Raw genomic sequence first — 21,525 nt, 5'->3', positions numbered from 1 at the left:
GTATTTAACAAATCTTGATGACTTTAAGTAATATTAATTGGCATTTCAGGGTCATTTTTTCATAGCTTCCTTAAGGAAGTTTAAGTTCTTGTGAAGGAAAATGGAAGAAGCTGGAAGCCTTATTCTCTCTCCACATTTTCTGAGTAGCTTATCTAGAGTCTTCTTTTTTCTCTTCTCAGATAGTCCTGTATTTGCGAATGTGTCTTGCTCACAGTGCAGGTGTGGTTCCCACCTCACAGAGCTTGGCAGATATGCAAGACCATGCCCCAGCAATTGGTCGTTACATAAGAAACCTAATGTCTGGCAACCACATAACATCATCATCTTCCTCCAAGGGTGGGGAAAACAACCCGGTACAGATTTATATTGGCCTCCTTCAGCAGCTTTTAGCAGGTGTTGGAGGTAAGAAACCTCAGTGCTAATGAAAAACAATAAAGATCTTACAAAAATAATTTAGGTGATTCTCATATTTCACTTTTGAAATTAAAAGGGAAATAATTCAGTTTATGCTCAAATGTATTAGAATTAACTTTTATTAAAAGCTTAGTTTTTTAATCTGTATTTATATAGTCTATCCATAATTTTCTGTAGTGTATCACGTCAAATGATCATATGAAGGTCACCTTTGTCCTTCATGGTGGTGATAGAAATCATCTTTGAGTTTGAAAGATTTTAAAACCATATACAAAACCAAATTTCCTGAAGAAAGGAAGGGAATTGTTGACCCAAAAGAAGATATTTTCTTGGGGAATCTTCAGGTTACATAGTAATTAATAAAGTCATTGCAAAGTTAAGATCATAATGACATATTAGATGGGCAGAGGAAAAAAATATTCTTTTATACATTTGGACTGAAATTCTGATGCTGGGATTTTTTATCTTTCTTTCATAATGGAGCCCTGTGAGCCTATTCTATTCTAAGCCTATCTCAGAATATTTTTAAATGCATAAAATAGAACATATGCAATTAAAAAGAAAACCAATTACATTGAAATACAGTTATCAAAGTATTTAAAACACAAGTTCACTGAACCCTAAACAAGAACCTCAGTTCTCTTGGTTTCTTTGACATTTATTTTAATGGTGATGTTTATGGTAATGATAACAATATAATAATAGTTGGCATTTACATAGTGCCTACTATGTGCCGGGCACTTTTCTAATTACTTTACCAACATCTTATTTGATCCTTACCACAACTGTGGGAGGTTGGTGCTATTATGGTCTGCATTTTACAGATCAAGAAACTTAGACTAACAGAGGTTATGTGACTTGCTCAGCATTGCACAGCCAGGAAAATATCTGAGGCTAGATTTGAACTCTGGTGTTTCTTCCTCCAAGCCTAGCTATTCTATCTTCTGTGCCACTTAGCTTGCCTCCTAGGTCGCAATAGTCTTGACCCTTGAAGTGATACTTGCTGTGCACAATTGAGAATGATAAGATATTTGTCTTTAGAGCAACACACTTTATAATGATCAACTTGGAAGAATTTTGAGAGAACTTTAGGGATTATATGATGAAATGTGTATTTGTTAGTCCTGATTGTTTTTTAATATGATTCTGAATTTCTGTTTAGGATTGCCTGTCATGTATTGTCTTTTGGAAGCTGTTTCTGTCTATCCAGAAAAATTGGCAACCAAATTTGTAGATAAAACAGACTGGATAAAGGTAATTCCAATGAATGCATATGTTTGGCTCTGATGATTCTACAGAAAGTGCTAGTTTAACTTAAATTTAAGTGTTTTTCAAACTTGGCTCCTATGACCTTTCTTCCTACTAGGACTCCTCTGATTCTTCTTTATGGTCCCCTACCATAGAAAAAGCTTTTAGATCATCTTGTCATTTTTGCTACAGTGAAACACATTCAAAGATCTCTATAAGGTAGATTTTTATGACCCCCTTGAAATTCATTCATGGGCCTTTCTGATCCTGTATTTGAGGAATGCCAGCATAATTCTCTGGATCTTGGCGGACTGTTATTGTCAGAGGCATATTTCTTACAGACCAAAGAATAATGACCACTAATGCTTGCATAGCATATTCACAAGGTATTTTCCTTGTAACATCTTCATTTTACAGATGAGAGATTATCGTTAGTGAAGTTAAATGATTAGCCACTTTAGCAGCTCAACCTAGCAGTTGACTTGAACCCAGATCATTTCATTCTGAGTCCATTCCTTTTTCCAAGTTAATGACTTTATTCTGCTCTTTTAGTTGATAGGTTATCAATAAAGGTAAAATCTTCTCCCACCATATTAGCGTGAAAGTATTTTAATCTGGTTATTGTGTCCTTTCCTATATCTCCAGGCCAAATGCCCCTTCTTTTTCCCACGGATTCTTATATGACTTAGTTTCAAGCCTGTGCACTAGACTTCAGCGACAAGTAGTTTGAGACACAGATTTCAAACTTAGAAAGGGACACAGGAGAGACTAGAACTAGGAATGTAGCAGACCTTGAGATAATAATTGAGATATTAATGGGAGAGACTATAGAGCAAGGAGAGGGAAAAGAAAAATATATTGAGAAATACTGACAGAATTCAAAGGATCTTTGACACAAGGAGTCAGTGTAAGTATCTGAGGTGAGATTTGTGCCCAGCTCTCTAACCACTCTACCATGTAGCTGCCCTGTGGTAGTAGGAGAGGAATCCAATTAAGAGTTTAGGTGGTAAGAAAATATTGGCCAGTCACCATGGGAAATAAAATGAGTCAGAGTGAAATAGATGACTTAGTGTGAGGCCTTTATAGGGTTATGCATTGTAAATCTGTAAAAAGCATGTTGAAAGTTTTAAAAGATTTCTGTTTCTATTTTAAATTTGCTTTCTTTTTTATTATGAACTTAAAACAACAAATATAAAACATACTGGTATATAGAGATCAGAAAAAAAGATTGTATGTGTAACAACTTTTTTAATAAGTTTTTTGAAAAATATATTTGGCATGATAGGGATACAATTTCCCTTATTATTGGTATATTCTCTTGAATTTCCTTAAGTTCTCATCTGTTTTTAAAATGTTTCATTGATACTTTTTTCTTGTTTCACTATCTGCTAACTCCCTACCTTTTATTTTTTCAAAAATATATTAATTTCTGTATTTTAAGGCTGAATCTCCCTGAGTCAAATAGCTTGGAAACACATTGGCTACCCACAAGCCCAATCTGACTACTGATAAATAATATGGTCGCTTTGACCTGCCATCTCTCTCCTGGGCCATTTCCGTTCTTCCTAAAGCACCCTACTTACCCATTAGTCAAATAGTGTCTGTATTTATTGGAAAATACTTCTGGCCAAGAAATGATTTGTAGTTAAAATAGAAAAATGTTTTCAAATTTATTTTGTTCTATTCTTTTTTATTACATTTCTAGTTTTTCAGTATTTTCTCTGATTTTTGCTTTATAGATTATCTGTTGTATAACTTAAGATTAAATAAGTTTTTACTTCTTGGTAATTGATAGTGTAAAAGTTCTTTAGCAGTCATCAGGTTGTACTACAATCTCTTATTTGGTAGTACGTCATTGTAATTCTTGCACTTGGAAGAAATTGTTGAATGCTTATTTTTCCTATAGGCACCAAACAGATCAGAACACTACCTCAGGTATCATTTACCTTATTGTTTTTGATCTTTTTATTTTCACATTTCTAGTACAATTTACCTATAATACTATATCAAATCATTTGTACTTATGTTTCATAAAAATATATTTAAACCTTAGTGTCACAGTAATGAATTCTTACCTGTCTTATCTCTTATTTCCTTTTTCTGTATGTTTTCAGAGTCTTATGAATACTAATAAGGAAGAGATGCGTGAATTGGTGGCATTATTTTATTCAGTGGTGGTATCCACAATGTCAGGAAATGAGTTGAAATCAACTATACAGCACCTTATGAAGACTACAAAGGACAATCATGTAAATAATCAACGTTTTTCACTCTTTTTAATATGTGACATTGTATATTTGTGATCATATCAATTACCAACTAAACTTTGAGAAATCCATTTTTAATGTATTTCACCTGTCATATTTTAAGAGTTTTAAAAAACAGGCATGTGTGTGTGTATATGTGTGTGTGCACACACACATATACATACAATATGTATGTAGGTTCATTTATATAAAATTTACATTCATAGAACTATAATGGACCTTAGAAGTCATATAATCCTTCTTCCTTAACTTGCCCAAAGTCAGACCTAAGAGAACCAGGATACTGAGTTCAGGTGGTCTGACTCCAGATGCTGTTCTCTCCTCTGTACCATCCCTCTATAAAATGTACCAAAAGATATTCTCAAATTGAAATGAAGAAGTCTTCAGATAATCTGTGTGGCCATTTTGATGGTGACATTATTGAATGTTTTCATAGCTGCCAAAATGATTTACCTAAAGCACAAGACTTAACATGGTATTCCATTAATCAGTAAACTCCAGTCATTCCTTATTACCCCCGGCATTAAAAATCCTTTGTTTGGAATTCAGAGCTCTTAATAACCTGGCCCCCTCTTACCTTTTCAGTCTTTTTACAATTTAATCTCTTCCAGACATGCTATAAACTAGCTGTACTGCTACATTTGCCAGTATATTCTGTCATATTCTGTTTCATTATTTGTTCCTTTTACCTTTATTATGGTTTTCTTAACTCCTGTTTTTGAACTTGAGAGTTTCTACACAGCTCTGATCTTTTTATCAGGAATGCTTGAAAGTCCTCTAGTTTATTAGAGGTCCATTTTTTTCCTCTAGAATTATACATAGTTTTGCTGGGCAAGTTTTTCTTGGATATAAGCCTATATCCTTTGTCTTCATCTTTTATTCTGAGATCTCTTTTAGGGATGGCTGCTAAATCCTATGTGACCCTGACTGTGGTTCCTTGGCACTTGAATTCTTTCTTTCTGACTACTTAACAGTATTTTTTCTTTGACCTAGAAGCTCTGGATGTTGACTATAATGTCATGTTCTTGAGAGTTTTCATTTTGAAGACTTTTGGCAAGGTGATTAGTTGAGTCTTTTTGTTTCTGCTTTGCTCTCTTGTTCTAAGATTTTTTAAAAAAAGATTTCTTTAAATATTGTGTCTAAACTGTTTGTTGTTGTTTTGGTTATAGCATTCAGGCAGTGCACTGATTTTTATAAATTTTTCTCTTCAATCTATTTTCTTGGTCAGTTTTTGCTGTGAGATAGCTTAGCATTTTCTTAGAGGTTTTTTTTTTTGGAGGGGCAATTGGGGTTAAGTGACTTGCCCAAAGTCACATGGCTAGTAAGTTAAGTTTCTGAGACTAGATTTGAACTCACATCCTCCTGACTCCAGGGCTAGTGCCCTATTCACTGTACCACCTAGCCGCCTCTTTCTTAGAGTTTTAAAAGTCTTTTGACTTTGTTTTAATTTTTATTGTTGAAATCATTGCCTTTAATTTAATCTATTCTAATATTCTAGTTTGTTGCTTGGGCAAGATTTTATACTTCTTATTCCAAGCTGTTAATTCTCTTTCCAATTTTTTCTTCCATAATTCTCATTTCTTTACTAGTTTTTTTTTTTCTTCTAACAGTCTTATTTCAATTCATTAAAAAAATTAACTCTTTTTTTTTTTTAACTTGCTTCCTCTCTTCCAGGAATTCTAGTTGAATTTTTGCCCATGTGTTTTTCTTGAGACCTTTGCTTATAGATGTTTACATGTCATTCTCCTCTGCTGGGTTTGTGGCTTTTGCATCCTTGCATCCCTTATAGATAGATGTTTATGTTGGGATTCTTTTTTAAAAATTATTTTCCATCTTCCATCTTATTTTCTGCTTTTGAATTTTATATTAAATCCAGGCTCTACATATTTCTGAGGGAATGGCTAGACCTTCCCTGCACTAACCTGTTGCTGTTTTTTTATAGTTGAGTGCTGTGTTATTCTAGGCTCACAAGAACAGTTCAGGCTGGGAACCTATAAGCTTTTAGTGATGTGATTTGGAACAAAGTCTGATTACTACTTTCCCTAGTCTGATCTCTGCAAATTTCTGACTTGAGTTTGGGTATGAACAACAGTAAACTGCTGCTGGACTCAGCTATTAGCAAGTAGCTGGGCACCTCTGCTCTTCCCTTTGGTCTGCTGTTTCCACCCTTCTTATTCTTCTTTTGGCTTCAGGCTGGGATAGAAGCTACAAATGAGCTTCTGCTATGTTCCTTGGGGACTGCTGTTTCTCAGTACATTTCCCAGGATCTTCCATGACTTCTTACTTTCAAGGCTAACCCTATATACAGGTTCCTTCCTTACTCTTCCCTATATCTGAGACCAAGAATTGGGTAGTAGGTGACAAAGCTGTCCTGGTTCTCAAGAATATCTCTGGGGATGACCTGATATGGCTCTGGGACCTCCTCTGGTACACAGCCTTTCCCTGTGCACAGAAATGCTTCTGGCTGGACCCTTTCCCCAGGGTCTACAGACCTCTCTCTTTGTCCCGGTATCAACCTAGGCTGAACAAATGACTCACTATGACTTTTTCTTGGATTTCTCTCTCAGGATTCGATCTGTGTGATTTTTCTAGGTCTTTTTGGTTGAGTTTTAGTGGAGAGCTTGATGTGTTTCTTTGACTCTCCCTCCTGTTTTGCATAGTGCAGTGTAATCCTACTAGAATTGTTAAGAATTGATCCTAATAGCTAGATATACCGTGTTTTCCCGAAAATAAGCCCTCCCCTTACTGTGTAAGATTCCTCTAAAATAAGCCCTCCCCCGAAAATAAGCCCTATTGAGATCCCCTGCGCTACACGCTACATTACGGTACCCTCTGTATGCACCGTCCCTCCTGCCCCCCCAGTGAAACGCACGCCGCGCTCGGAGCTGCATCCAATCAGAGCTGCAGCAGTGAGTGCGTCATCCTGTTCTTCCCCAGTGATTTGCTTATTGAATAAAGGTACATTTTTTTGTTCACATTTACCTGTTTATTAAAATTGCTGTCAATGTTCATTAAAATAAGCCCTCCCCTGAAAATAAGCCCTCTGGTGTTTTTCTGTCCAAAAAATTTAATAAGACAGTGTCTTATTATCGGGAAAACACGGTAGCTGTTGCTATACAAAAATTCTTGTGCATTTTTTCTTAATATAATTGCAAATTTGATACTTGTCATTTACCTTATCCTTTTTTTTTATTAGATTGTCTTTTTATAGTTTTTGTATAGGGGCCACACACATAAAATGAACTGCCAACAATAGAAGAATTAGAATAGAATACAATAGCATGTTAATCTTCTGCTAATCATTTCTATTGACCACGCAAGATGTCTTAGCCTATTAAATTAGGTATCCTTGAATAGCTGATCAAATAGAGGGAACCATGAACATTTCATGCTTTTTTCCCACGTATTTGTGATTGTGCCCTTTTCGATATTTGTGATATCTGCCCTTTATATAGCTCTCACTGTTTTGCCTTGAATTTTATTTGAGGCACTGATAAGTTTGACCTGACCTGTTAAGTACCTGGCAGTTTGACACTTAAAAAAAATTGTTTCTATTTCATAATTGATTTAATTTTGTATTACTACTGACAGTTTTATAACTGCCTGTGTCATGTTTTATTGTCTCTGGGTTAAATTTAAAAGTTCAGTTTTTCCATGAAGTCAGTTGTCTATATGTCAAGGAAATCTGTTCTCTCTCCCACTAGTGGTCCTTTAAGGAAGTGTCTGGTCTATTATCTCTGTTCTTTAAGGAAGTCTGAATTATTATCCATGTACCAGTCATTCTAACCTAGCCACCAACAAGATGGAAAGAGGGATGGTTGCTAGCTCTACATACCTGATCCTCCAGACAGTTATATTGCTTTTCTGATCTTTGATGCTACATTTTACTGTGTATCCTCCTTTTTCTATAAAAATGATCTGCAAACCCTATTTCAGATTCTTAGCTATTGATGATGAGGGTGGTACCCTGTTTCTTGGTAAATTCACACTTTGCACTTGGCCTTAATTTTAATTGTGACAGTACTATTCCTGCTCATGTAGCTGCATGTGGAATGTTGTCAAAGACTCATAATCAGATGATGTTAGTCTTAGCTCTGTTACATAAAGAAACCTCTTATTGAAATGATCCAATAATTAATCAATCTATTTTAGATTTCTTCATGTTGGAAGAATTTATTTTATAATTATACCTTATTTTTCTTATCACACTTGTACTTTAGGCCTGTCTAATTAAAAGCTAGTAAAGTTAAAAATGACTGTGGTGAACTTCCATTCTTTAGTCCATTGATCCATAATCCGAAGAGTTGCCATAATATGTACTTGCATAATTAAAATGAAATTATGAGAAAATGTGACAATTACATGCTGTCCTGTTGACACGTTTAGAGCCCAGAAATACAACATGGATCCCTGCTTGCTTTGGGATTCACAGTGGGACGTTATTTGGCTAAAAAGAAAACCAAAGTGGCAGAGCTGCAAGACACAGAGACTAATGCTGCATTTTTGCCAGAACAAGAACAGCTTATTCAGAGTACAACTGAAACAATAGGTAATTGATACTTTTTATTCTGATTCAACTACATTTTTATTGTTAATGTTAAATCTTTTTAAATGATATTTTCTTTTTCTTTTGTGGCGTGACACTTTTATTAAAAAAAAGGTACATTGTTTTCCTAGAAAGCTGTTTTGAAGCAACAAAATTTTTATTTAAATTGAAATGTGTTTCTATCCAAAGGTTATTCTGTATTTCTACTAGCTATAATAGTACTCTACTTTCAGCATGCACGACTACTTTTCATAATTTTTTCACACTGAGATATCCACTTAGAAGGTTTTGTTGTTTGGAACAGTGAAACTGTTAAAAATTCACTGTACTCCATTCCCTCATGATACACAATTCTTTGAAAATATAAAAACATGTATGTCCATTTAAAGCTATTATCAGACATTTGGTACATTTTTAAAAGATGCCAAATACCAGCTTTCAAATACATCTCAGTTTCCTTTGGTCACAAAGAGGACAAATCCTCTTTATGTTCTTTTATGTATGTTTACAGGTTCATTTTTGGACAGCACTTCTCCTCTCCTGGCAATTGCTGCTTGTACAGCCCTGGGTGAAATTGGTAGAAATGGCCCTCTCCCTATTCCCGACGAGGGATCTGGCTTTACCAAACTCCATCTTGTAGAAAGTTTACTCAACAGAATACCTTCTAGCAAAGAAACAAACAAGGCAAGAGTGTTATTTTTAAAATTTCCAGTTAAGTTCTATGATTTTTATTAGTCATGTACTATATTATATACTTGTAAGTGTTGGCAATGCATTGCAAAAAAACCCCAATAATAATAATAATAACTTGGGCCTGGAATTAAACAAGAGGAAGAGTTTAAGCTGAATTACCTTTGGGAAACTACAAAGTTCTTTTAATGATCCCATGATTCTCCATGAAACAAAGGTGCTAACACTAATACCAACATTCTCCTAGTGTTGCTGTATGGTTATAAGTCATAAAACACTACAGTTGCTGAAGAATTGATATTGGCATTCAAGGTTAATGAAGGCACATGTGGTGAGCTTACTTAGGCTGCGGTGCATCATCAGCAAGAAATTGTAAAGCAGAAGTGGTATACAGGATGTTGTCACAGGCATCTGACTGAAAGATAAGGTGGCCTATTGTTTTGATGTGAGCAAGTCATAACAGATGGTCATCTCACATGCTGCATTTGTTTTCTCATGATGTGAGGAAAAGGCAAGGGAAGTCTCTAGTTTGTTAAGTAGAAACTGTCCCTACTCATCCCAGCTCTCTAAAGTGAATTGAACATAGACAAGGTTGGTACAGGCACAAGTGGTTTATGATTTATATCATTGGAGGCAGTGTCTGTATCTAAAAGAAATTTGAGGAGGGAAAGATTACTTTATTCTAGAGGTATCAGGGAAAGCTTCATGGAGGAGTTGAGCCATAAAGCATGCAATTTTAACAGTCAGAGATGGTGTCTGGATTTGGGGAATGGAATCACTCAGTAAACATTTATTAAATGCCTGCTGTGTGCCAGGCACTGTGCTGAGTGGAAGTCAGTAGGGGAAGTAGAGGAGGGAGAGCATTCTAGGCTTGGTGAACAGCCAAAGAGAATCCCCAAAGTCATCTGAGTCCATTCTAGCTATGAGGGATGGCACAAACAAAGGCAGAGTTGGGAAGCTGCAGGATGAGAAAGTGGGAGGGGGGGTAGTGAACCCCTTCACCACCCAGTATATATTTGTGATCTCCTGTTCACAATTTGTGAATAGTTCACATAAGCTATGGTTAAGCCATTTTGAAAAGAAGAATATAAGAAATTAATTTGGATTTAGGTCAGAGTCAGATTGTGAAAGAAAGGAAAGGAGATTTTACTTTGGTAGACAGAATAAAATAAAGAACTGACATGATCATAATGGTGTATGAGTGAGATGACTCCATCTGCATTGGAAGGACTCACTGTATCATCAGTGGACTTAGAAGTAGAAAGAAAGCTTTTTCCATTGGAAAGCAAGCTTTTTCAGTAATCTAGGTGAGAGGGAATGATGGCCGAGATATAGGAGGATTGCAGTAAAAGTGGAGAACATAAAAGAAGACATTGCAGTGGTAAAGTCAGTAGAACTTAGCAATAAATTGGTGGGCATTGGATAGAGGTAAAAGTTAAAGAATCAAATTGACCTGTAAATTAATAGTGCATAAATAAGCATTCATTTTGTAGTTAAAGATAAAAAACAAGAAAGCACTGGGTGCCTGGGTTTGAAATTTAGGCCTCTTAGCAGTAGACGTTGAACAAGTCACTTTCCCTTTTTTAGGCTTTCTTCTTTCATATGAGCAATTTGGATAACATAATCTTTAAGTCCCCCTGTAGCTCCAGCATCCTCCTGATATGCATTATGTGAAAAGGAGCAAGTGAGAAATGAACTAAGTGAATCTTACGCATTTGTGATGTTATTAGTAACATATTTTCTACATACAACTAGTTTTACAAAACTGATTCCTATTATGAGTTTGAGCAAACCAAGTGTAGATAACATGCTTGTACATTCGTAAGGAAGGACTTCAGACTTGAGATTTCTACAGATTTTAAAAACAGCCTAGGTGAGGGCTAGGTGGAACAGTGAGGAAAGCGCCAGCCCTGGAGTCAGAAGAACCTGAGTCACACACACACACACACACACACACACACACACACACACACACACACGCCATGTGACCTTGGGCAAGTTACTTAACCCCAATTGTCCTCCAAAAAGGAAAAAAAAAGCCTAAATTTTTGTTTCTTCATATTGTTAGATTAGGCCAATTAGCTTCTGGAGCCAAATGGGTTATTTTAAGAAGTTTGTGTCTCAGTTAACTGTTAAGAGTGAGTTTCAGAGAAACAGTAATTGGCATTTTAAAAAAAGTTTTAAAGAACTATTTGATTTTAAATCTGTATTCATAAGAATAAAAACACCTAAAGATAAAAGTATAAAAAATTATGAACTAAAATAGGATTCAATATGATGATAATGGAAAGAGGATAAATCTTCTTATGAACTTTCTGTAGTTTCAACTGTTAAACATAATGAATATTACCATATTATAATTCTCTATTAGAACAGTTACATAACAGTGGCATATTCCTAATTGTTTTATTTTTTTTTACTTAATTTTTTATTTAAATGGAATAAGAAACTCCTACCAATACAGACCTCCACCTACTTTGTAGTGGGCTTTCAGTCCACTGTGTATCCAGCTTTCAGTTTTAGAGAGTTGATGGAGTGCTGAGCAGTTCATCTTCGGGTCACACAGTTCATCTATACAGAGGCAGGATTTTGAAACCAGTTCTTCCTAGCACTGAGGCTGACTCACAATCCACTGCAGCATGCGTGCTCTGAACTTTAAATTAAAAGATTGAAAGCAAAATTTTTAGTTCAGCAAACCTAGAGTACAAGTATCACTTTTTTTCTCTTTTTCTTTAATATGTACCTAATTTTTTATATTAAGTTTTAGGAGTTATTCAAGCTTAGTAAAATTGGGTACTTAGGAATGAATTTTGAGGCATCTTTATAAGAGTTATGGAAACTACCCTTTTGAACGAACTATTTAAGAATAAAACTTGTATTGTGTTTTTAAAAGAAAATAATTTCTCCTTTTAGATGAAGGAACGAGCAATCCAAACACTGGGCTATTTTCCAGTTGGAGATGGAGAGTTTCCTCACCAGAAGCTCATTTTGCAAGGCCTCATGGATTCTGTTGAGGTAAATTTTAAGTGCTACTCTGAATCATCTAAAGAAATTCTTTTTTTTTTTTTTAAAGCAATTGGGGTTAAGTAACTTGCTCAAGATTACACGGCCAGGTGTTTCTGGGTGGGTGCTAAGTGTCTGAGCCCGGAATTCGATCTCCAGGTCATCCTGACACTGGAGCTGGTGCTCTTACTCTCTGTGCTACCTGGCCGCCCCATCTAAAGAAATTCTTAACCTGGGGTCAGTTATTGATTGCTAGATTTAAATATTACTGATTTAATTTATAATCTTTGTGCTTTTAAAAATATTCTTTTGAGAAGGGCCCATAGGCTTCACCAGACTGTCTGAGTGGTCAGTGACAAAAAAGGGTTAAAACCTCCCAATCTGACTTTTTCATTGATATCTTGATAATCCATCTTGGTAATATTGTCCATAAGGAAATTTGATTAAAGCTCTATTATTATCTGGATAATCTAGTTTATTTTGCTTTTATATACAGAAAAACATCAGTACCTAAACTCATGTAACTTTTTTTCCTTTAAGCAATTTCATTGAATTTTCATTGAATTCTCAAGTTACTAAGTGCCATCAACTAAAATTTAAAATGACTTTTTATGTTTTTCCCTTCCCATTGGCTTTATACACTGTATATTTAAAAATACTGATTTTTGTCTCTTGAATTTTTATAGAAATTGAGTGTAATTTATGTTTACTAAATGGTTTTTGGTTGAACTAATTTTTTTTTTTGCTTTTTGGAGGGCAGTTGGGGTTAAGTGACTTGCCCAAGGTAACATGGCTAGTTTTTTGTGTTAAGTGTCTGAGGTCACATTTGAACTCAGGTCCTCCTGACTCCAGAACCCGTGCTGTATTAACTGCGCCACCTAGCCACCTCCTGAACTAATTATTTTGACAGTGAAATGTGACCAGTATGCCAGGAGATAATCTTTAGAAGTTATTTTAAGTAATTAACTCTTGGGTGGCAGTTGTGTTAAGATTTTTCCAGAAAGGATTAAAATTAAGTCTCTGGTATCTCTCTGCCTCTTACAGACTCTCCCCACCTTTATTCTAATCAACATGAGAAAAAGAGTGGTAAAGGAAGCAGAAATTGGTATAATTGTTGATATGATTAGATTCACAAGTCTAACTTGCAACCCTCTACATAGCTCAGGTTCCAAGAAGAAAGTTTTACTTTGACTCTTCTGAATTTAAAAATGAATGCATGCTAAGTAGGACTTAGTCACAGTCAGGGAAAGAGTGATATTATTTCATAAAGATAGAAGAAACTGACGTAGGGAATGGGGTGAAAATCAAACACATTGAGAAAACAAGATTTTAGTATCTCTATATCCTGTGGGAATATTAATCCTATAGGAATCCTTGTTGGATTGTTGGTTTAACATCTTCTGCATTTGGCAAACACTCTCTTCACTCCAAGAACTATCATGGTTATATCTTATTTCCTCCCTCTTTAGGCAAAGCAAATAGAACTTCAGTTTACTGTTGGTGAAGCCATTACTAGTGCTGCAATTGGCACGAGTTCAGTGGCTGCCCGTGATGCCTGGCTGGTCACCGAAGAAGAGTATGCACCACTTGCTGGTGAGCCTTTTTCAAAAGCTGCTTCTTTTTCTCTGGCAGAGGCTTTTCTTTCTCTGTTCGCTTTGAAAGCCAAACTGGCGTGTGGATGTCAGGTTTCAATGTAGGAGGAAATTGTAAGGGCCTGAGCAGTATGCAAAACCACTGAGGCTGGCACACTGAAAAACTTGATTTTAATGTGAATACAAATTTTTTCAGTTTCTAGTTGAAATAACAGAATTAACTAATGTTTGAGCTGAAACATCTGTGTGTGTTTGGGGTTTTATTACCAATCCAGAAAGCTTTCAAAGGCCTGTGTTATAAAATAACTCCCAGCTTTAGGGTTCTTCCATTTTGTGTGTCTGTTTCCAAAGGAGGAAATCATGTAAGTATCAGTGGAGAGTCCTGGAATTGGTGGCTATGGGAAATCTCCACAAAGTTTGATGGCAATGTTACGGTTTCCATACTCCTTTATGTTGCTGTTCTATTAAGTACATAGGGCTAAAAGAAGGGCACAGGCCATGAGGCTAGGTAGCAAGTTGCTTGTCCATTGGAGATGGGACCTGGACTAACAGTGTATAGCTGTGCAAAAGAAGAAGAAGGGACAGAAATCCAGAGTTGCAACTGCAGTGCCAGAAGCCTACCTGTCACTGCTTCATCTGCAGACATCTCTAAGAAAACAGGTGTGGTGACGATTCAGAAATTCCCTAAGTATAAACTGAAGAAAGGGAACACAGTAGAAAAATCCACTGCCTGCAAAAGAAACCATTGGAAAAGAAAAGCAAGCAGGTGAATTGTAATGAAATAATGCATTCCAGAATTTGCTGTATACTATGCTATGTACCTTGCCATTGATCTGTGTAAAATGCAAAGAGGCTAGCTGAAGTTTAGTGACTATGCTGCCATCCCAGCATAAAAAAACTCACTGGCACTAATTGAGGGCGAACTGCTTCTTTTCTTTTACTTTTCTGGTTAGTTTGGATTTTAATTGCATGAAAAGATCTTGCACAGTGATAAAAGAAAAACCTGAGGAAGATTACAGTAAATCTAGTTAAGAAAGAGTAAATAAAATTAGACTTAGACCAAAATCCTGGCAAGCTCTGAAGTGCAAATAAGCATGTTTTTTGTTCTGATGCTTTTTATTATGAGAATATAGCTTTTAAAAAAATTATTAAAATAAAGTTTTAAAACCTGAGGGAAAAGGTAAAAAAAAAAAGAAGGCATAGTTTGGAAAAGTGTTTTATAAGAAGAATTAGTAGGATTTATTAGAATTTGTGAAAACAAGTGAAAGAAAGATGATTCTAATCAAATTTTTGGATCTGGTGGATTTTGAGTACTACTGATTAGAATGGATAAAATGTCTCTTACCCCCTTCTACTCCCCACTTCAATTTCAAGTATCATCAGTACACAAATGTGGAAATACTATAAACTGGATGATAATAATTATCAAGTGAAGGTGAGTCACCTGTGTGACCTAGGCATCATTTAACTTTTCTAGCTCTGTTTTCTAATGTATAAATTGAGGAGTTTGGACTAGAATGTCTCTATGATTCTTTTTCAGGATTATACCCTGTATTCTTAATTTCTATAGATTGCACAGTGACAGTCATACTAGAGGTGGTTGAAACCATGAGAATGTAAAGTTAGAGGAAGTCATTTTAGATGTAGAGGAAACAAAGGTATCTGAGAAGCCAACATTAGAATACCAAGGTAGAAAGAGAAAAATGATCAATGCTGTGAAAGTAGTGATGTTCTTTCTTTATACTCTTTAAAAATTGCTTTATATACAAATATCCATTTCACATCTGCCACTTAGGAAAGGGGAATAATCAGATATTTTGTTTTAACCAGAGAATCTGTTTCCAAGTACCTTTTACACAGAGCATTCTTGGCACATAACTAGATTTCCCCTGGGAGTAATATGGTTTCCTCTTCCATCCCACATTGAAGAATGGAGTAAATTCTTTCCACTTATGAAACAGAGACATTTCTGTACTTTAAAAGAGTTTCTCATAATTTTTTCAGGAATTGATTATTATTTTGGAAGGCAGTAATTGATCTTAATCATTTAATAAGTCAGCAAGAAATATTCAGGTTATACCTCTGGGCCCTTTGAGTTAATGGGTATGAGCAAATTTGCAAATAGGAAAAAAAAAAGGAAGGCCAGGGATACAAGCAGAGCTAGGTGAGAGCCAGAAAAGGTCTAAAATTAAGGGAAGTTCTTTTGATTATAGAGGCAGAATTCTAGAGGATCAAGTGGACCAAGTGCATTCAGATATGGAATGGAACTCGGAGAGGGGAATTAGATTGTGTTGGACAGAGACGGGAGAAAAGGCAGTATGGGTTAGAGAAGAGGGTTTGCTCTTTCCTAGTTTGGATTTAATTTCAGAGGAATTAAGAATGGGTGAGGGTGAGGCATTTTACTAACTGGCCAAAGTGGTGGTATGGAGCTCACGCAAGAAGAACCCAGTGATAGACTGTGTGTCCCTCATTTGAACATCAGTCTAACAAAGTGTGAGAAAGCCCAGTCCCATAATGGTGGCTACGTGTGGTGAATTATTTTTAGTCATTGCTATACTGAAAAGATTATGAAGTGCTGTGAATTGTCTTGATGCAAGAGAGTATGTACCCACACCAGTGAAATAACTGATCATTCTAAGGATCAGAATTTACAAGACAGTGTTACCTTCAACTTCATTTTATTTCATAAGGAATATAGAGAATAGCTAAAACAGTTAAAATATTTTTTCTATTTTTTGTCTATTTTACACCATCTCTACAATGTTCACATCCAATAGAGGCCAAAGTGAATGATGTGGTTCCCTGGGTGTTGGACTTGATTTTAAATAAGCACATCATCAGCCCCGTCCCTCACGTGAGGCAGGCTGCCTGCATCTGGCTCCTTTCCCTAGTGAAGAAGCTGAGTAGTCATAAAGAAATCAAGGTAAGCAGCATTATCCATCATTGTAAGCTAGAAATATGAGCAACTTTACTGAAACCCAAATGTGATATTTCTAATTTAGAAGTATATAGATGGGTCACAGTGTTTTATTTTTAAGATAAAAAAGGACAATGAGATAGAGGCCATTAATCAGTCACAATAAACTATGTCAGAAGATGGACTTGAAGTAAGGAAGGGAAAGGTCCTGGTATTTTGATAGACTTCTGAAATCTTGAAGGTAGACTTATATTCGAAGAAGATGATAAGGAAAAAGAATTTGGTAGAGTTAGGAATAAGAAGTTTTAAAGAAAGAGAGAGGAGGAAATGCAGGATAGTACAATGACAAGATGAACACTTATCTAAGTAGTGTCTTGTAGTGTCTTGCCTCTATAATCTTGCACATTAGTTTAATTAGACGTTGCTTCAAGGTTATATGTCTAGATTGGACAGTACTAAGACATTTGGCATTGTCCTAAATCATCCACAATCCTGAAAGTTAGGAATAATGTTTGAGTGAAGGTTAATGTACCAGCAAGTAAAGTCCATTTTTTTCTTCCAGTCTCATCTCAAGGAAATTCAAAGTGCATTTGTTTCAATTCTGTCAGATAATGATGGTAAGTAGTTGATAAATGTAGGCTTTCATTCATTCTTTTTAAAGAAATATTTTATAATTAATATTTTTTCCCAAATTCAAGATAGAAATTAAAGAGGAAAAGAAAATCATTTTTATCTGTATTTCTAAAAAGCAAATAGAATAAAAAAATCGAATACACTGATAACAAAGCTAAGTGTTATAGAAAAAAAATTACTTTTTCTGTAAAACTTGCTCTTTTAGAAGGGTTAGGGTTAGAGAAGTTGTTTCAAAATGATTAGTTTTTAAATTGAAAATTCAGTCATCACCCTTGCACTTAAAGTAAAAATTTAAATTTTGATTTTGATTATTTACTTTGTAATTCTAGTGGCCTTTGTCTTTTATTCTGCAGATGTGTTTTTATAAGAAAATGAGAGAGGAAAAGGAGTGCAAAATGTTTCTCTTGACCTTCATGAATAGTTTCTTTTACATATACTTTTCCAAATTAATTTTTGTATGGAAATGGTCAAGTTAAAGCTGGGTGAAAATCTTCATTTCCTTAGGATATAGATATTTGTTTCAAAGTATAATGATTTGGGTTTTTATATAATACACATATGTTCGTGTCAATGTTATCTTCGATTCTGAGCTTCCAGAGACACTGGATATATGTGGTGCTCATTATGTATCCAGTATAGAATCCCATATGCTAATCAGGCAGACAAATGCTTTTGGATGACAGGGAACTCAATTATAGTGTAATACTGTATATTCAGATATATTATGACTAGTTACCAACTTATTTAAATAACATTTTAATATGCATTTAATGTACTATTAACATCTATAAAATAACATTACTCTGTCCAAATTTTTTGTAGAACTCAGCCAGGATGTGGCTTCAAAAGGCCTTGGTTTGGTTTATGAACTGGGCAGTGAACAAGATCAGCAGGAACTGGTGTCCACACTTGTGGAAACATTGATGACTGGGAAAAGGTGAAGTAAACTTGAGTATCTCAGACTGAGCACAGAGGAGATGTGAGCATGCTTGATATGCAGATACTTACAAGGGAAATGTGTTGTTATGTGATAGGCTCAGTATTAGAAAGACCTATGGTTCAAGTCCTGCTTGTGACAACTACTGACTGAATGACCCTCTGCTAGTCAGTTCCTAAGCAGGCAAATCTCTTAAGAATGTAAGTTAAAGAGAAGGTACTCTATCTGCATTTCTGGAGGAAGGTCTGGGGAGTTATACTAATAAAATTCCAAATGTTTCTGGCATGAAAAAATGCAAAAACAGAATGTTTTCTGAAAGTGGGGAATTGAACTGTTCCCTCTCAGTGTATGTTGCATAATTTCCAAGTTACTTTGATTATGCTATCTAAAACACTTTAACTATTACCAAGTAGAAATATGCAGTTAATATTGTTTGCTAGAGGAAAAGGCAAAAGTAAAAGGAATCAGTTGCTACTGGGGAAGATTAGAACATTGGATTGGAAAAATGCAATAATTAAACTTAGTTGAATGGTAGAGAGCAAGTAAACAGAAAATGACTCCAAAAGATGGCATCTTGCCATCTGTGTTAGAGCAGTTGTGCCCCTATAGTTTGTATCAGAGAATGTAAGAAAGGACAATGATTTTGACTCTTGGTATCCACTGTATTCTGTCTTTCTTCGATATAAAATGTTTATTCTCAGTAGTCTACAGTTCAGTGTAGTTTTTAATGGAATCCTTTTTTTAAAGAGACAAACATTCAGTATTTTTTTTAGAGCTGATTAGTCAAATAAAAATTGTATATTAACATTTGTAGATCTCGTACATAGGAAGCAGTCAAAAGTATTTGCTGCAATACAATCAAGAAACATTGATTTGAAAGAACCCCCTTATTAATTAATAGACTAACCAGTATGGGGGGAAAAAATCTGAAGCCAATTCTATTTTCATTCTAGAACTAAGCATGAGGTTTCTGGTGAGACTGTGGTATTCCAGGGGGTATCCCTTGGCAAAACACCGGATGGGTAAGTCTGATAGCATAGAATTTAATCTTTTTAACTAAATATTATCATTTTTCATTGTAAACAGGTTTGTACCTGTTGTTTCTTTAAAATTCCACAAACATTAGCAGAATAGGATACTCCTAAAGTTGTTCTATATATGCTCTTTTGTCATGCAGTTAAACCTCCACCAGTACTCCATTTAAAATTTTGTAATTGGGGTGGCCAGGTGGCGCAGTTTATTAACAGCCCGAGTTAGGCCCAGAGCACTGGCCCTGGAGTTAGGAGGACCTGAGTTCAAATGCAGCCTCAGACACTTAACACAGAACTAGCTGTGTGACCTTAGGCAAGTCACTTAACCGCAATTGCCCTGCCTTCCCCCCTCCAAAAATAAAATAAAATTTTATAATCCTCTTCCTCTCAACTTCAGTCCTCTTTTAATTTCTAAACAATCTGTTGTATTTGTGCTGCTGTTTCTCTTCTTAGAGCCCTGCTTAGCTGAAACTGCAGCCCTGTCCATGTCTCTTTCACTATTCACCAGTCTCTTCCTTACTATTTCCTTACTGGTAGTAATCTGCTTTGCTCGTAGCCCTACCTCATTTTGTGTTGCAGCATCAAGAAAAACCAGGTCAAAGTTTGCAGAAATTCATTCTCCACTGTTTTCCTGTTCTTGAAATTCTCTCATAACCCAGCTGTTCTCATAGCTTACCCCAAACAGGCAGCCTTTCCTCCTGTGCCTGATTGTTCAGTCTAATTGCTGTCTTCTCAGTAGGGCTTCTTCTCTACCTTGTTTCTTCTTTTCCCTAGCCCCCCACTCTACTAATTCTCTCTTGAGCTGCTTTTATAGCTTAATTTTTAATATACACTATATCTGAAACTAATAAGAAAAATGCTTTCTTTGACACTCTAATGAATTGAATTGTTTATATTTTCCTGTAGTATTGATAAATGCTTTTTCTATAGCTGAATTGTTCATTTTAATTGAACTGTAATGGATTTGGGATAAAATAGTATTGTGAAAGCTTCATTGTTTTTAACCCAAACTCCATTTTTGCAAATTTCAGGAAATGTGTTTTTGATGAACTGTGTGTGTGCGCATATATATATATAATTAAAATATACATAATAAATTATATATATGTCAAACTATACATATAGCGTTTGCAATATTAATGACATAAGTAGATTTTAAAAAAATAATAAATGATGAGAAATGGATTACTGTTTTTTGTTTTGTGTTTCCCAAGTCAGGGACTCTCCACCTATAAAGAGCTTTGTTCCCTGGCAAGTGATCTTAGTCAACCAGATCTTGTCTATAAATTTATGAATTTAGCCAACCATCATGCCATGTGGAACTCTAGAAAGGTAAGCTGCTGCTCTTTTACAATAAAACAGTTTTATTTTCTTCTAAGATCAATCTGCTACATTGACAATTAAGGTGCTGTGTATTTTCCAAAGAAACACTTGACTAGAATGCTATTTGTTGCCTTCAAATATTGTTCAGGAAAAAACAGTAGTTCAGGCTACTGTTATTTGAAAATTGGTAGATGTAAGATCTTGGGGGTGTATTTATAGTGGTGTGTCTTTTCGGGTTAAAAAAAGTTTGTGATTCACTTTAGCATAAAACTCTTTTTTTATGTGTCTCTTTTAGGGAGCTGCTTTTGGCTTTAATGTGATTGCTACTAAAGCAGGTGAACAGCTGGCTCCTTTCCTGCCTCAACTAGTCCCTCGTCTTTATCGCTATCAGTTTGATCCAAATCTTGGAATCCGTCAAGCTATGACCAGTATTTGGGATGCACTGGTCACTGACAAATCTGTGGCAAGTATTTATGTACTAATTTCTGTACGAGTTAAATGTTTTATGTCCCTCATCTCCCTAGCACAATATTTTAGATTGATTCATTGACCCAACAAACATTTGTTAAAAGAGGTAGGAAAATAGTTAAGGGATAATAAAGATTTGGAGTATGCCATGTGGGAGGCAGCCTGATTTAATGGAATTCAACTCTGGAGTTGAATTTAGGGTATCTGGATTGGAATCCTAGCTCGCTTACCATGGGCCATTCACATTACCTCCCTAAGCCTTAGTTTCCCTATTTATAAAATGAGGTTAATAGTACTTGTCTCTATTTCACAGGATTCTTTGAAGAAATTTCTTTGTAAGCCCTACAGTACTCCATAAATATGTACTACTCTCCTTGGTTCCTTGTCCTAGATTTTGACTCTTAAGAACAACTGGCAGTCCTCTGTTCCAGTATCGAAAATCACTTCATAGGCACT

General features: G+C 35.5%; 1 protein-coding gene across 6 annotated transcripts in view; it reads left to right on the top strand.

The window, feature by feature from the left end:
* Positions 1-21,525, top strand: part of ECPAS (Ecm29 proteasome adaptor and scaffold) — a 163,586-nt gene that overhangs the window by 99,762 nt on the left and 42,299 nt on the right. For all 6 annotated transcript variants that reach the window (XM_069085306.1, XM_069085303.1, XM_069085304.1 and 3 more), the window contains 13 exons: positions 180-402; positions 1,577-1,668; positions 3,777-3,911; positions 8,316-8,478; positions 8,987-9,159; positions 12,079-12,180; positions 13,638-13,761; positions 16,538-16,683; positions 17,240-17,294; positions 18,133-18,247; positions 19,201-19,269; positions 20,493-20,610; positions 20,897-21,064. In XM_069085306.1, the coding sequence (XP_068941407.1) occupies positions 180-402; positions 1,577-1,668; positions 3,777-3,911; positions 8,316-8,478; positions 8,987-9,159; positions 12,079-12,180; positions 13,638-13,761; positions 16,538-16,683; positions 17,240-17,294; positions 18,133-18,247; positions 19,201-19,269; positions 20,493-20,610; positions 20,897-21,064 (1,683 nt within the window). The remainder of the gene's footprint in view (positions 1-179; positions 403-1,576; positions 1,669-3,776; positions 3,912-8,315; positions 8,479-8,986; positions 9,160-12,078; positions 12,181-13,637; positions 13,762-16,537; positions 16,684-17,239; positions 17,295-18,132; positions 18,248-19,200; positions 19,270-20,492; positions 20,611-20,896; positions 21,065-21,525) is intronic.

Source organism: Petaurus breviceps, unplaced genomic scaffold (assembly GCF_028583685.1).
Source record: "Petaurus breviceps papuanus isolate PSGF00001 unplaced genomic scaffold, PetGlider_PUasm1.0 175, whole genome shotgun sequence".
In the NCBI taxonomy this organism is placed as follows: Eukaryota; Metazoa; Chordata; class Mammalia; order Diprotodontia; family Petauridae; genus Petaurus; species Petaurus breviceps.
This window is presented reverse-complemented; position numbering and strand designations above follow the sequence as displayed.